This window comes from Ascaphus truei, chromosome 3 (assembly GCF_040206685.1).
Source record: "Ascaphus truei isolate aAscTru1 chromosome 3, aAscTru1.hap1, whole genome shotgun sequence".
NCBI classification, from domain to species: domain Eukaryota; kingdom Metazoa; phylum Chordata; class Amphibia; order Anura; family Ascaphidae; genus Ascaphus; species Ascaphus truei.
This window is the reverse complement of record NC_134485.1, coordinates 145,751,198-145,764,016: the sequence shown is the minus strand read 5'-3', so window position 1 is coordinate 145,764,016 and position 12,819 is coordinate 145,751,198. Positions and strand designations below refer to the sequence as shown.

Genomic DNA, 12,819 nt, shown 5'->3' with positions numbered 1-12,819 from the left:
CACTTTTGGCGCTATATAAATAAAGACATACAATACAATGTATGTTTCACTATGTATGTTTTACCACAATTGATAACTCTATCTAGACAAGGCTGTCTCATCTTTGTATTTCATTAATTGTTACCTTCATTCAGCATGTGTGCCAATTTAGTTTGGAACCAATGGGAGCTTAGCATTGTCTATTTAAACCTATCTTGGAATCTATCTCTTTAATAAAGTCCCTTCTACGGGATGAAACGCGTTAGAGGTTTTTCCTTGTTGATGAACATGAACTAATAAAGTTTTTTGATACTATGATGCTTGGTTGAGTCTACAGAGCGCCGCAGTGACCGCTTGGATTTCCTTTTGCTATTACCCTTCTATTGATCGGCCGGAGCACGCAGACCGCACTACAGCAGAAGACGCAGTTCTATATCAGCAATCACGGCTTCATCAGCACCCTTCACGGATACCAGCCAGCTGATTCGGGCATTACTTCGTGTGACGGGGGATTTGGTAAGGGCAGGAGTTCCTGTTTCTTTCGTTGATTTACAAGGCACTGTGTTTCTGTACATGTCGCCCTGTATCTCCATCAGGTACTGCCTCCTAGCCCCCACCCCGGTTTAGTCGATACACATGTGCCACTTTCATGTCTGATTTCTACTTATTACTGCTACAGTGTTGCGGTCACCTCCGTTAATTCCCACACAGGATACAGGGGTCTGTATATTTGTTAGCAAGCTTTGTACTGTAGCATCGGGACTTCGTGGGGTCATACCCTCATTTTTTCATATCCGAAGACGTCGGTAAGGACACATCCTCCGGGCCACGATGTCGTGATATTCGGCACCCCTTGGCGGTAATCAGCACGAAGCAGGCCTGCTCCAGCACTACCAAAGGAGACGCCCAAAACCCCCGGGGCCGTTGACTCACCCAGCATACAAACTGACTCTGGTTCCAGTCCTGGAACCATTGGCATCAGTACTGCAGGGGTCATCTCAGGTACAGTAACGTTGGGACCTTGGTGTCCACATACTAGGGTACATGGACCCATAGGAGGCCCAGCCAGATACACTTTACCAAGGGCCACTTCCCAGGATAGTAGGGCTTGTTCGGAGCCAGTCAGCAGTATCAGTGGAGTGTGGTATGCAGGGGCCGTACCAGCAGATCCAGCATTTCGATCACTCGGCAGCATCACCTCTGCAGTGAGGGCATACATACTGTAGAAATTGCCGTTCATACACGGTTGCCACCAGAAACCCTCCGGGCAAGGAATAGTTCATAAGATCTAACTCTGACAAGATGTTGGTCAAAGTAAATGAGGTAGACACAGTAGAAAAGTAGAGGACTTGGCAGCAGATCCTCACATGTCAACAGCTCCGCAGAAGTGAAGCTACACAGGGGGTGGTAACTCCTCCCATAGGTTGAGATAAAGTCCTGATTGGTCACACAGCATGATTCGTCCCATAGGTGGAACACGTAGTTGGGGTGGAATGGACCAAGTAGTGACCAGGCTCCGGATGAGCCAGTCACAAAGAGAGGTGTGGCTACACTTTGCCGCCGAACAGGTTGCAACTTGTTACAAACTTTTTGCAGAAAAGGGTTGCTTGCTTCTTGCAACCCACGCAGTCCTACTGTTTTGGTGGGAGCACCATCTTGACATCACTACGCACTCTATTTTCAGAGCACTGCAATAGAGCAAAAATATAAATACACGGGGTCCCCGGTGATGCGTCAGGGGCCCGCCTCAAAGGTGCACAGGGTCCCTCACGGTACGTTGTGAGAGGCCCGTCCCTTGTAGAACAAAATGTAAGGTAAAACGCTCCCGGGATAATTTTCCCACCGGGTACACCCCCAGAAGCACAGTCTGTTGTGCATGGTGCACGAAGTTCCCCAGAGCCTGAAAGGCCTCGTCCCAGAAACACAGTCTATGTGTATTGGTACCCAAGGGTCCTCACGGTACGTTGTGAAGGCACTGGCCCATGTTCAGAAGTATGAGGAAGGGTACACGCTCCCCGGTGACGCCTCGGGGTGCACCCCAACTTACACAGTCTATGTGCACAGGTGCCCTCACAGAGCGTGGCAAGGGTTGTCCTGTCTCTGTCTTGGACTACGACGCTGGGTACCCACGCCCCCCGGTATCGTACCCACGGGGTGCGCCCCAACAAAGTCTCTTTGGTAATGCCTTGAGGAGAGACTCCCCCCTTCCTTGACATGAAATGCGTGCCCGGGGTCCCTGGAGTAGCATCAGGTGCCCGGCCCCAACCTCTTGTTTTTACCGCCAGCTGCCAGTGCAAAAGTCTTAAAGTCTGCCCATCTCAGCAGCATCTTTATTTGTAGCACATGTTTTTCCCCCCTTGGAGATCTTGTCATGGCTATTGCTAGGTGTAGTGTGCTGGTTACCTGTGAGGTACAGGAGAGCTGTGGTACCCGCGATATAATGGGGGACATAGGGGGCTTCAGCCTTACAGCCCTTACTTTTAATACCTCCCTCCAAACAAAATGCCGTGGAGCCAGAAGTATAAATGAGGATAGTCTGTATTACAGCAGCCACTGATGGTGTTGGTACAGCGTATGCTCCAGTTGATAAGGTAATCCCTGGCTTCTGGATGGTAGTGGCCTGCTGGTAATGGTGAGGCCTCTCTGGATTAGGTTAGTGCCTCAGCTCATGAGGTTCTGAGCACATCTCACTCCAAGCCGGGAGGAGAGCTCAGAGCTCCTACCCCATGAAGGGATAGTCTGGAACCCCAATCACTAACTGAAGGACCCACCCATATGGGCTGAACTTCATACTATAATTTAGGCACTTCCTTCCTCTAGTTCAAAGATGGAGGGCCCAATATATGCACCACCACTCCTGTAACTCAGGAAGTCAGAATGAGGAGGGGGAAACCCCCATAGGATAACCTGTCACTGTCTTACTAGAACTTACATGACAGGGAAGGTAGAGAAATAGCTGGACAAGCCATTGCTTTACATATGTAAAAATCACAATTTTTTTTGAAGGGCGAAAAAAAATCATATTACATGATTTAATGAAGAATATTGCACTTAAAGCAAATAAACACTTTATTAAATGAGATGTTCCCCATTTTAGGACTAGAGGGTAATAAATGTTTATAAATTTGCAGACTGTTGTTACAAACAAAACCAGACAATTCTGGCTCTCAGAATTTGCTGTACTGAGTTCAAAACTTCACAGAGACTTTATCTAGCTTGGCAAACATTTACATTAAATGTTACAGACTTTGTTTTGAAGAAAACAGCAAATTCACATAAAAGACAATATAAGGTTTCTCTCCCCATTTTGCCCTCATTATCAAATTTCATGCTCTAGAGTTACATGTTTACAGTATTGTACAAACAGACCTCGGAAACATGACATAAATGAGAAAACATATTTTCTGCTGTTGACCAATATGTTGTAAAATCAAAGTCATATTTCTGCTTGACGGAAAGCAGAAAGAAGGCAAGAAAATCCTACCAACGCAAATAAACAACAGCTTCATTTAATTTAAACTTGGGAGACTTCTGTCAACATGACAGGTTCAATCAATCGCTAATGATTTGGAAGCAGATTCTTTTTCACATGGAACAGGCTATCCCAAAAAGCCATGGGGCAAGAAGACTGGTGACTACTGTTCTGGGGAGAAGACTTTCATTTATGAAGTGCTGGGGCATTATTGTAATTGATTAACGTACTGTAGGGATTTGTGCTGCTTAACTCAAAAATATAATTATCTTTTGTTTCCTTAGAAAATGCTTGTCCCCCTCTCTTTTTAGCTTATATACGCATCTTTGTCTGATTCTCTATTGTATTCCCCGCCCCCTCCCCCCTTTTAGGCTACCAAGCCTCAAAATAAAGGGTGCCAGTGATTTATTAAAATGGTAGCTGAACCGAATGTAAAAATACATGTGGAAAGATACAGGTGTCAGTAAGCACCAGGTAAAAGAACCATGCTACAGAATGTATGCGATCTATAGTTTGTGAAATAGAACAGGAGGTACAGCCGGTCTGGCTGCAGAGGAGAGTGGGGGCGGGGCCAGCTGCAGAGAAGGGTGGGGCAGGTTTGCTTCTGAGGGGCGCAAGCAGTAAGACCCGGAAGTTAGTGAGAACGTCCGGTGTCTGCTGCCATGGCCCAAGATGCTCCACAGTGACAGGTAGGGTTTGGAATGGGGAGAGAGATAGACACAGAGAATAGGGAGACATAAAGAATGGGGGGAGAGAGACACAGAATAGGGAGAGAGTGACACATGGAATGGGGAAAGAGAGAGTTGGAGGGATGGGGCAGGAGACAGACAATGGAGGGATGGGGGGAGAGAGATAATGGAGGGATAGGGCAGGAGATAGAGGCAATGGAGACCATGGAGGGATGGGGCAGGAGAGAGAGACAATGGTGGGATGGGGGGGAGAAAGAGAGATGGGGGAATAGAGAGAATGTGTGTGTCTGTGTGTGTCTGTGTGTGTCTGTGTGTGAGTGTGTGTGTGTGTGTGTGTGTGTGTGTGTGTGTGTGTGTGTGTGTGTGTGTGTGTGTGTGTGTGTGTGTGTGTGTGTGTGTGTGTAGGGGGGACAAAGAGGGGCGGAGAGACAGAAAGGGCAGGGGCACAGTTGGTGATGTCATTTGTTTTATAAATATTTTTTTCATGTGTCCTGGTTTTTACTTTTGTAAATCTGGCCACCCTATTCATCGCTCAACAATTGATGTAACTGATGAACTGTGCAGTTCATTAATAGTAAGATAAGAGGATAATGGTAAGAGGAAATAATGACTTTCTTTATAATTAATGTACTTTTTAATTGGGTTTCATTAACAAATATATCCCATATTTATTCACATATTTAATATCATGCAAATAATAGTAAAGACATTCATCGAATGTAAGAAACGGAATAATGACATACCAACATCAGGTAAGTGAAAACATTTTTAACGCAATGCGCTCTTTCATTTTGTTATGAAGTACAAGTCTTTATACATGGCCCACCATGTACTGCTTCCAATGATTGCAACCTGATTTGCTTGAAGAATGGTATGTGGATCAGTTGTAAGTTGGCATAATAATGGTGAACGTTTATTTGTGAGGTTAGGAAAAATACTAAGGAATAATTGCAATTCATCAAAATATATTACTTAAGTTGGGTGCCTTGTTTCCAAATTCTTAGAAATACCTGTTATAGTATAAGTAAAAACTGACGGTAGTGTGGAAGTCTTCCTCAAATCTTTACATTTGCTTGGTAGCTTTTGCAAAAGGTCTGAAAAGTCTACTGCTGCACGCAATTTCTTTCCATAAAAGATATGGGCTAAAACCCTGACGAATATAATGAGAGATCCAGAGGTAAATTATTAGGCTATCGTAGCTACGGCGACCAGTTGGCTTGTAAAATTAAATTCCTTTTTACTAGAAAATCCTCCAAAAACAGCAAAGAAACAGTATGCTCCTAATTTAAATATACAGAACTCAAATTAAATATAACAGGCTGGGAATACAATGACTTTTGTGATTGGTAATACTTCTGTGTATAATAAAAAAAAACTCTCTTAAACGTATATTATCTAACATACGCTTTGCAACGTATTGTGATGCCTTACGTTTCCTAGAGCACCTCTAAAGTAACCAATATTTATAGATATATAATGATGCTGAAAATATAAATTGCCTTTCTATTCAAGCCCATCTATTCAATTAAATCATCTTTAAGAGGTACTGTATATGTGGGCAACTACAGAAAATGAGTCAGTGTTCTCAACCACTACAAAGATCATTCATAAATTAACCAAACTAATAGCTTTAGGAACTTGGCTAATTAGATCTCCACTAACTCTCCAGACCTTCGAATGAGGCTTTAAAAAGGAATCTACCACTTAGCCTTGTTATTTTTTTTTTTTTTTTTTCATTCCCCAACCAATTCATTAAACACAATAGCTAATGCTTACTGCTATTAACTCGAAACACTAATTCTATATAAGGAATATTACACCTGGCAGGTTGATCGATGTTGAAAAAAGTAGTCAGGCAGCACACATAACTTACTTACTTACTTACTTACTTACACATAAAGGCAACAATAAAATGTAAAAAAAAATTAACATACAGATCCAGCGGCCGTTATCTGACCATTTCTCAATTTTTTTTTCGAGATCTCCCCGAGATCCTCACTAGATTTGCCGCAACAGACTAGTGGCCCATTGGATTAATACAACAGGAGTCCCTGCTGTGTTAATCCTACCAGGTCTACCTGTCTGTAAGAGCCGCGCAGTGAGAGATAGGCTGAATCAGTCACGCCTCTAACAGAAGATCACAGGGGTTTTATTTCATTTTAATACTACAGTATTGTAGTAGGGGGTCTCCGGAGCTGAACCGCATTGATTTCAGGTCCGGGGACCACTACCTTCCGAGTTACAGGCCCCGTTATGGGGTGCCAGTACCCCCGCCATGTTAAAATCCTGTGGGTCACATGACCGTGGGATTTTAACATTGCAGGAGATACCGGCACCCCATAACGGGGCCTGTATCTCGGGAAGCAGGGGGTCCCTGAGGCTGAAATCAACTTTGTTCAGCTCAGAAGACCCCCTGCTCCCGTACACTAGTATCAAACACCCCCTCCCACCCCCCACCCCCCACCCAAAGAAAAAATCAATACCTTAGCAGATAGCTGCTAAGGTAATGAAGCTGCTTACATTTTATTTTTATTCATAGTGTGCGTGAGCAGGAAGTCTCCTGAGCTAACCAAAGCTGATTTCAGCCTCGGAGACCCCCTGCTTCCCGAGATACAGGCCCCGGTATGGGGTGCCGGTAGAGGATTTTAACATTGCGGGGATATCAGCACCCCATACCGGGGCCTGTATCTCGGGAAGCAGGGGGTGCCCGAGGCTGAGATCAATGCAGTTCAGCTCAGGAGACCCCCTGCTCACGCACACTATGAATACAAATAAAATGTAAGCAGCTTCATTACCTTAATGGCTAACTGCTAAGGCAATGAAGTGGTTAAGGCAGACTTGTGATTGGGTTTTGTATTGGTACTGTAGGTAGTAGATATTTTAATGGTTATTGTGGGTAGAGGGATTGAGTGAAGGTGATAATAGCCCCAGGATGGGTTGTTAGGCCTCTCGGGTGGGCATATAAATATGGGCATGCTTTGCCACTATAGCAATAAATGGTCACGTAAAAAAAAAAAAAAAACACAGGCACAAAATAAAACACAGTATTACATAGAATCAAACCCATTACAATTGCAAATAAACCAATTGATTGGCACAGTGGCACACCCATGGTTAAATATTACCGATTGTGAGTGTAACAGTAAATAAAAATCAATCAACCAATACTAGAACGATATGCACATAATCTCGTTTTGATGCACTCAGATTTAATAATATTGTTTACTGAGATAGGAAGTAAATGGCGTAATTCAGTGTTGATGGAAATACCATCAAGGAGCCAGAGCAAAATTACACAATGATACACCTAATGGGTATTGAGGTGGAAAGTAAACTAAAGAGCTTAATCAATGCTAACTTTACTAACCGTAGGTGTAGCTGATTAATAGGTAAGTTATACCATATCTCCCCTTTTGTACAACCGAAAGGGGGAGAAAAAGAAGGTAGGAGCAACATGCTGCCTTATAAAATATATATGGGGTGTAGGCGAGATATGGGTGGATATAATGACCCCCAAATATAAAACCAAAGCACACACCCCTGCACAGGCAGAGATAGCCAAAGCTGTAAAGGATGGCACAGTGTACAATATGCTGCATTTCAATATATATAGGGTGTAGGCAAGGCGTAGGCAAGGTATAGGTGGATATGATAACCCCCAAATATAAACCAAAGCTATAAAGGATGGCTCAGTGTGCAATATGCTGCCTTACAATGTGTATATATATACAATGTGTATATATAGGGTGTGGGCTACTGTAGGTATAGATGGATGTAGTAACCCAGTAAATATGAACCAAGGCACACACCCCTGCACAGGCAGAGATAGCCAGAGCTATAAGGGATGGCTCAGGATACTATAAGTCCAAACTGACAGTCTACAATAAATCAGGACTGTCACAGGCCATCAGATATAACAGAAATACTTGCTGTAGCCTACATGAACCATATATAACACCATAACCTAATAACCTCAGAAATCTCCTATCTTTAATATCTAAATATAGTAATATGGTATAATGTGATCACTCATAATGCTCCAAACACTGGAGTACTTGTTATACTAGAGGCTAAAACAGCTCCATAACAGAAGCTGAGGACATCATTGCGTGCCCTATGCACGTTTCCCTCCTGCTACGGAGCATCGTCAGGGACATTTTTGCAAATAAAAGGTAAGCAAAGCTATATAAAGGCATAGGTTGACATAGAGACATGATCGGTAGCTCAAACAGTGCTTGCGTGAGATCATATACTCAGTGTGTCTCCATTGGAGACAATGCGCATGCGCAAAGCCATAATCACGCAAACGAATAACTGCCCGAAAGGATAGAGTCATACCTTAATCTGTAAAAGTGCAGAGAAATGAATGCAAGCTTAGGCACCAACATATATTGATATATTGCGCATGCTCAAAGTAATAGACGTCTTGTTCAGTGTTCCTTACATCTGCGCATGCCCAAAGTAACTAACTGCACAGTCCATCTTGCAGTAGCTACATGAGTGCGCCTGTCTGCTATTATAGGACATTCAACAGCATATAATATGGTTGCGCATGCGCAAAAAGATATACACGATCACACAAAGTGCCAATGCGCATGTGTAGGGAAATAGACATCCTCTCACCCAGATCACAGTGATGCGCATGTGCAGGGAAATAGACATTCTCTCACAGTGCAATGCACATGTCAAAGGAGATAGTCTGTTTAACATCCTCCATCATTGATGCTGATATACTCTAGGTTAATATCCTTGCTGAACTGAATCAGCCATAATTGTACCAATAAAATCACTGTACATCTTTACCCAAACGGACAGTAAACTTAAATAGTATTTGCTTCCTGTCAGAATTCTAAGACGCAATAATATCAATATTAATTAATCTTCATACATAAATGCATGTAGTGCAATTACAATGAATTATACTTGTGTGTTGTTAAATCATACATGCATATTACAGTTACACTGGACAAGATGTTAACATAGTCCACCCATGTGGCAATATAGTCACTCATTTGAACTTAGTCTATTTTGACAATCATTTTTGAGGATTTATACCATGGCGGCAAAACACAAAAACAGAGCACAAACACTGGAGAGGAAGGTTTACCCCCCAAAAATTGCCCCCCTACAGTATAGTTTAGATAAACTGGGTAAATGTGCAACCTTCGTTCAGCCCATTAGGACTACGCGCCTTCGATTTATATATCCATTCCGCCTAAATACGCAATAACATCTGATCAATATTGCCACCACGGGCAGGGCATCTCAGTTGATATATGCCCATGAACGTTAGGCATTTCACATCACCATTATGATATTGTGTGATGTGCCTCGCAACAGGGGTGTCATTGGCATGTTTGATCGAATTGACGTGCTCCAATATACGTCTGTGAAGTTGCCTAGTGGTCTTCCCCACATACTTCTTACCGTAATTACACGTGATGAGGTAAATCATATTTGTTGTTCTACAATTAATAAAGCTATCCACACTAAAGTTCTGTGTGTTATTGTGATTGGCAAATGTTTTTGCAGAAGTAACATGTTTGCACGCCTTATACCCTTGACACCTATACATGCCTTTAGTTGGAGTTAGCCAATTTTCTGCCCTAGATCGCTGGTGGTGGCTATGAACAAGAATGCCACGTAAAGGTTTTAGAGCGTCTGCTAGTAATTGTAGGTTTCGGGCCAAGTACTTTCTCCAAATCCTCATCAGAGAGGAGGAGGTGCCAGTGACGAGAGAATATCCTTTTGATGGCCCACCATCTCTTGTTGTAAGTGTAAGGAATTCGTTCCTGGGTTTGGCTGGAGCTCTTCCTGCAGGGTTGGTGAGCTCTCAGACAGACCTCCCCTTGGATTTGCAAGCACTATCACCTGTGCTTGCAATCACTGCAGCTGTCTCTCTGGTCTGGCATTTGAGGAATTCCCCTACACCCCTATCTTGGGATTGGATATGTGCCCTTCTTATACTGGGCTCTCCCTTTCCCTCATGGCTGAGCAGAAACCAAGATTCACTTGGATGTAACTGTGTTTGCCACAAACACTCCTGCCTTAGCCTTGCCTTGTTCCTGAGACCTGCTGCATTCACCCCAGGCAGAGAGGATCCGCTTTCTGGCGATTTTCACTATACGGCGGGCCCCTGGAACGGAACCCGCCGTATACCCGGGGCCCTCCTGTATAAGGCTACTGTAAGGACAGCACAGAAAAATAAGAGTTCAGAAATATTCTTAAGATATTTTTCCTTTACTACAGTATAACATATTAGAGATCTGCTGGAAAACCATCCACAGAGTAACAGACTTAACTGTGTCATAGAGAATTTCCTGATATATTGAACTTTTCCTGAAATGATTCTTCATTCTAGAGTCAATTGGAGTTTTTGTACGGTAGTTCCCGGTTGTCACTGTAACTTTCATAAATAACCCCTAAGTGCAGGTATCACATTCTTTGTAAAACATACTGTACACAGTATTTAAATGCGCTGTACCTATTATTACATAAATCTATGCTATCCATACTCAACATTAGATTGTATTAGATGAGTCTGGTTAGATCATGTTAATATTAGCTGCCCTTAAAAGATCTGTTCTGTAATTTTGACAGATACCTTTTATTGCAATGCAGATCATAGATGGGAGTTTTAAACTGAATAGATTTCACCATCTCTCCTGTCCGTAGAGAATACAGATCCACACAGCAGTACGGTTGGCTGGTGCTGAAAGAAAGAAAAAATGTATTAAAGAAAACATGCCCCCCTGTTTATTGTAAAAATAGTTAGTGACACCAGTCTGTGTTGCTGGTTTGGGGGTGGAGAGGAGGTATTTTTTTTTTTTTACATTACCTGAACCTGTGGGTGCCAAAGAGATAATCCACGATCCCCCAAACTCCAGGGATCCAACCGGTATATATATATCAAACTTATTTCCCTACCTATACATTATGGACAGAGTACAGTATGCCTTGCTCCTGTGGCCAATAGAAATATGCAGTGTCATCAGAATACATTGCAACTATTGGCGACGCCCGGCATATTTGTGGTTTTTGTGTGTCTCAAATCGGCACAAAAAGACTGCAAATGTCCCAGGAAATGGGGGTGTATGAATGTATAACTTTATATAGCACCATTAATGTACATAGCGTTTCACAGCAGTAATTCACATGGCATAATCATATAAATAACCAATAATACAAATAACACATCATGGGAAGAAGTGCTTCAGACATAAAAGTGACATTTAGGAAAAGGAGTCCCTTCCCTGAAGAGGTCAGAATCTAATCTAACTATTCAACCCAGGGAGACTTCCCCAATAAAGATTAAAAAGTGTGCACTGCTGCTTTAAAGAATATTATTTTATAGCCCATATTAACAATTTAATTGCTATTGGGTAATAAAATAATTATTTAAACTATATTTTAAGTGTATTAATGTCCTTTTCAGTGCTTAACCGTACTATGGTACGAAAAAAACAAAAAACATTTGGGCAAAGGTGGCGGATAGTGCTATAGCCACCAAACGTGGCATGCTATCTAATAGGATCAAAAGGAAGAGCATAGGTGAAGTTTTGGTATGTTTGACCCATAGCTTTGTAAAATACCCTTAGGATAGATATGTTTCCTTGCAAAGGTTCACCTGGACATTATGTCTAAAACTCCTTATGATGTCACCAGTATGAAATCACGTGCCAGATATACAGCCAACCAGGTACAACACCCAGTGGCTGACTTGCTTAGATAAATTGTGTATGGTTGACAGGAGGCGGCAAAGGAGACAGAGGAGACGGGCATCCCAGTAGAGCGAGGCAGAAGGAAAGGATGGTTGTCATAGGGAGGGTGGGTGTGAGGGAGGCCAAGAGCAGGGTCCAAAGAGGTTTGGGGGGGGGGGGGTATATAGGGGTCACACAGTTGTTAAAACAGATAGAAGCTTAGCATGTTTTAGCTAAACTATTGTTTGAAATTGAAAACCCCCATCCGGGTAATGCTGGTTAACTCCGCTAGTATAATATAAGGACCATGGTTGCATATATACAGTACCGACACACTTTATCCGAGTGTGGTCGGTACCGCAAGCCGGGAAATCTCCCGGCTTGCTAGTGGCCGCCCCTCGGCGTGCCACGCGTCATAGACGCGCGGTCACGCGTCATCGGGAGCGTGCGCCCCCTGCACACGCGTCCAGGGGCTCCCCGAGGGAGCCCTGGTGTCCCGCGATCGCGGGACAGCGGCAGGGGGTTCCGGGGGACCCGGCGGACCCGGCAGCGGTAGGGAGAGCGCCCCGATCGGAGGGCGCTCTTCCGCTGCTTCGGCGCGCGCCCGTCACTCTCGGGCGCGCGCCAGGCTACTGCTGCGGCAGAGAACGGGCAAATGCTCGAATAAACTCTGCCGCAGCAGTAGGGGGGTATTCTTTAAACTCTGATAGTGTCAATTGGGGCACTAGAGCACAGAAACTCCCACTGGGAGCACAGAAACTCCCACTGGGAGTTTCAATGCGATAGTGGTTACAATGGCACTTCACTTTATTAGGACCATAAAACTAGTTGATTAATCTTTTGACTAATATGACTGGAGTTTTTTCCCCACTGTAACAGGGAAGCACCCCTGTCTCAATGTGGCTGCAATATAAAAGCCTCTATTGGTCAGAGAAATCCAGCAGGGAGCTGGTTGATTGCAGCTACAGTAAAAACAATT

General features: G+C 43.5%; 1 protein-coding gene across 2 annotated transcripts in view; it reads right to left on the bottom strand.

Moving 5' to 3' along the window:
* BCAS3 (BCAS3 microtubule associated cell migration factor) overlaps window positions 1-12,819 on the bottom strand; it is a 1,601,451-nt gene that overhangs the window by 1,375,449 nt on the left and 213,183 nt on the right. For both annotated transcript variants that reach the window (XM_075589630.1, XM_075589629.1), the window contains exon 8: window positions 10,745-10,852. In XM_075589630.1, the coding sequence (XP_075445745.1) occupies window positions 10,745-10,852 (108 nt within the window). The remainder of the gene's footprint in view (window positions 1-10,744; window positions 10,853-12,819) is intronic.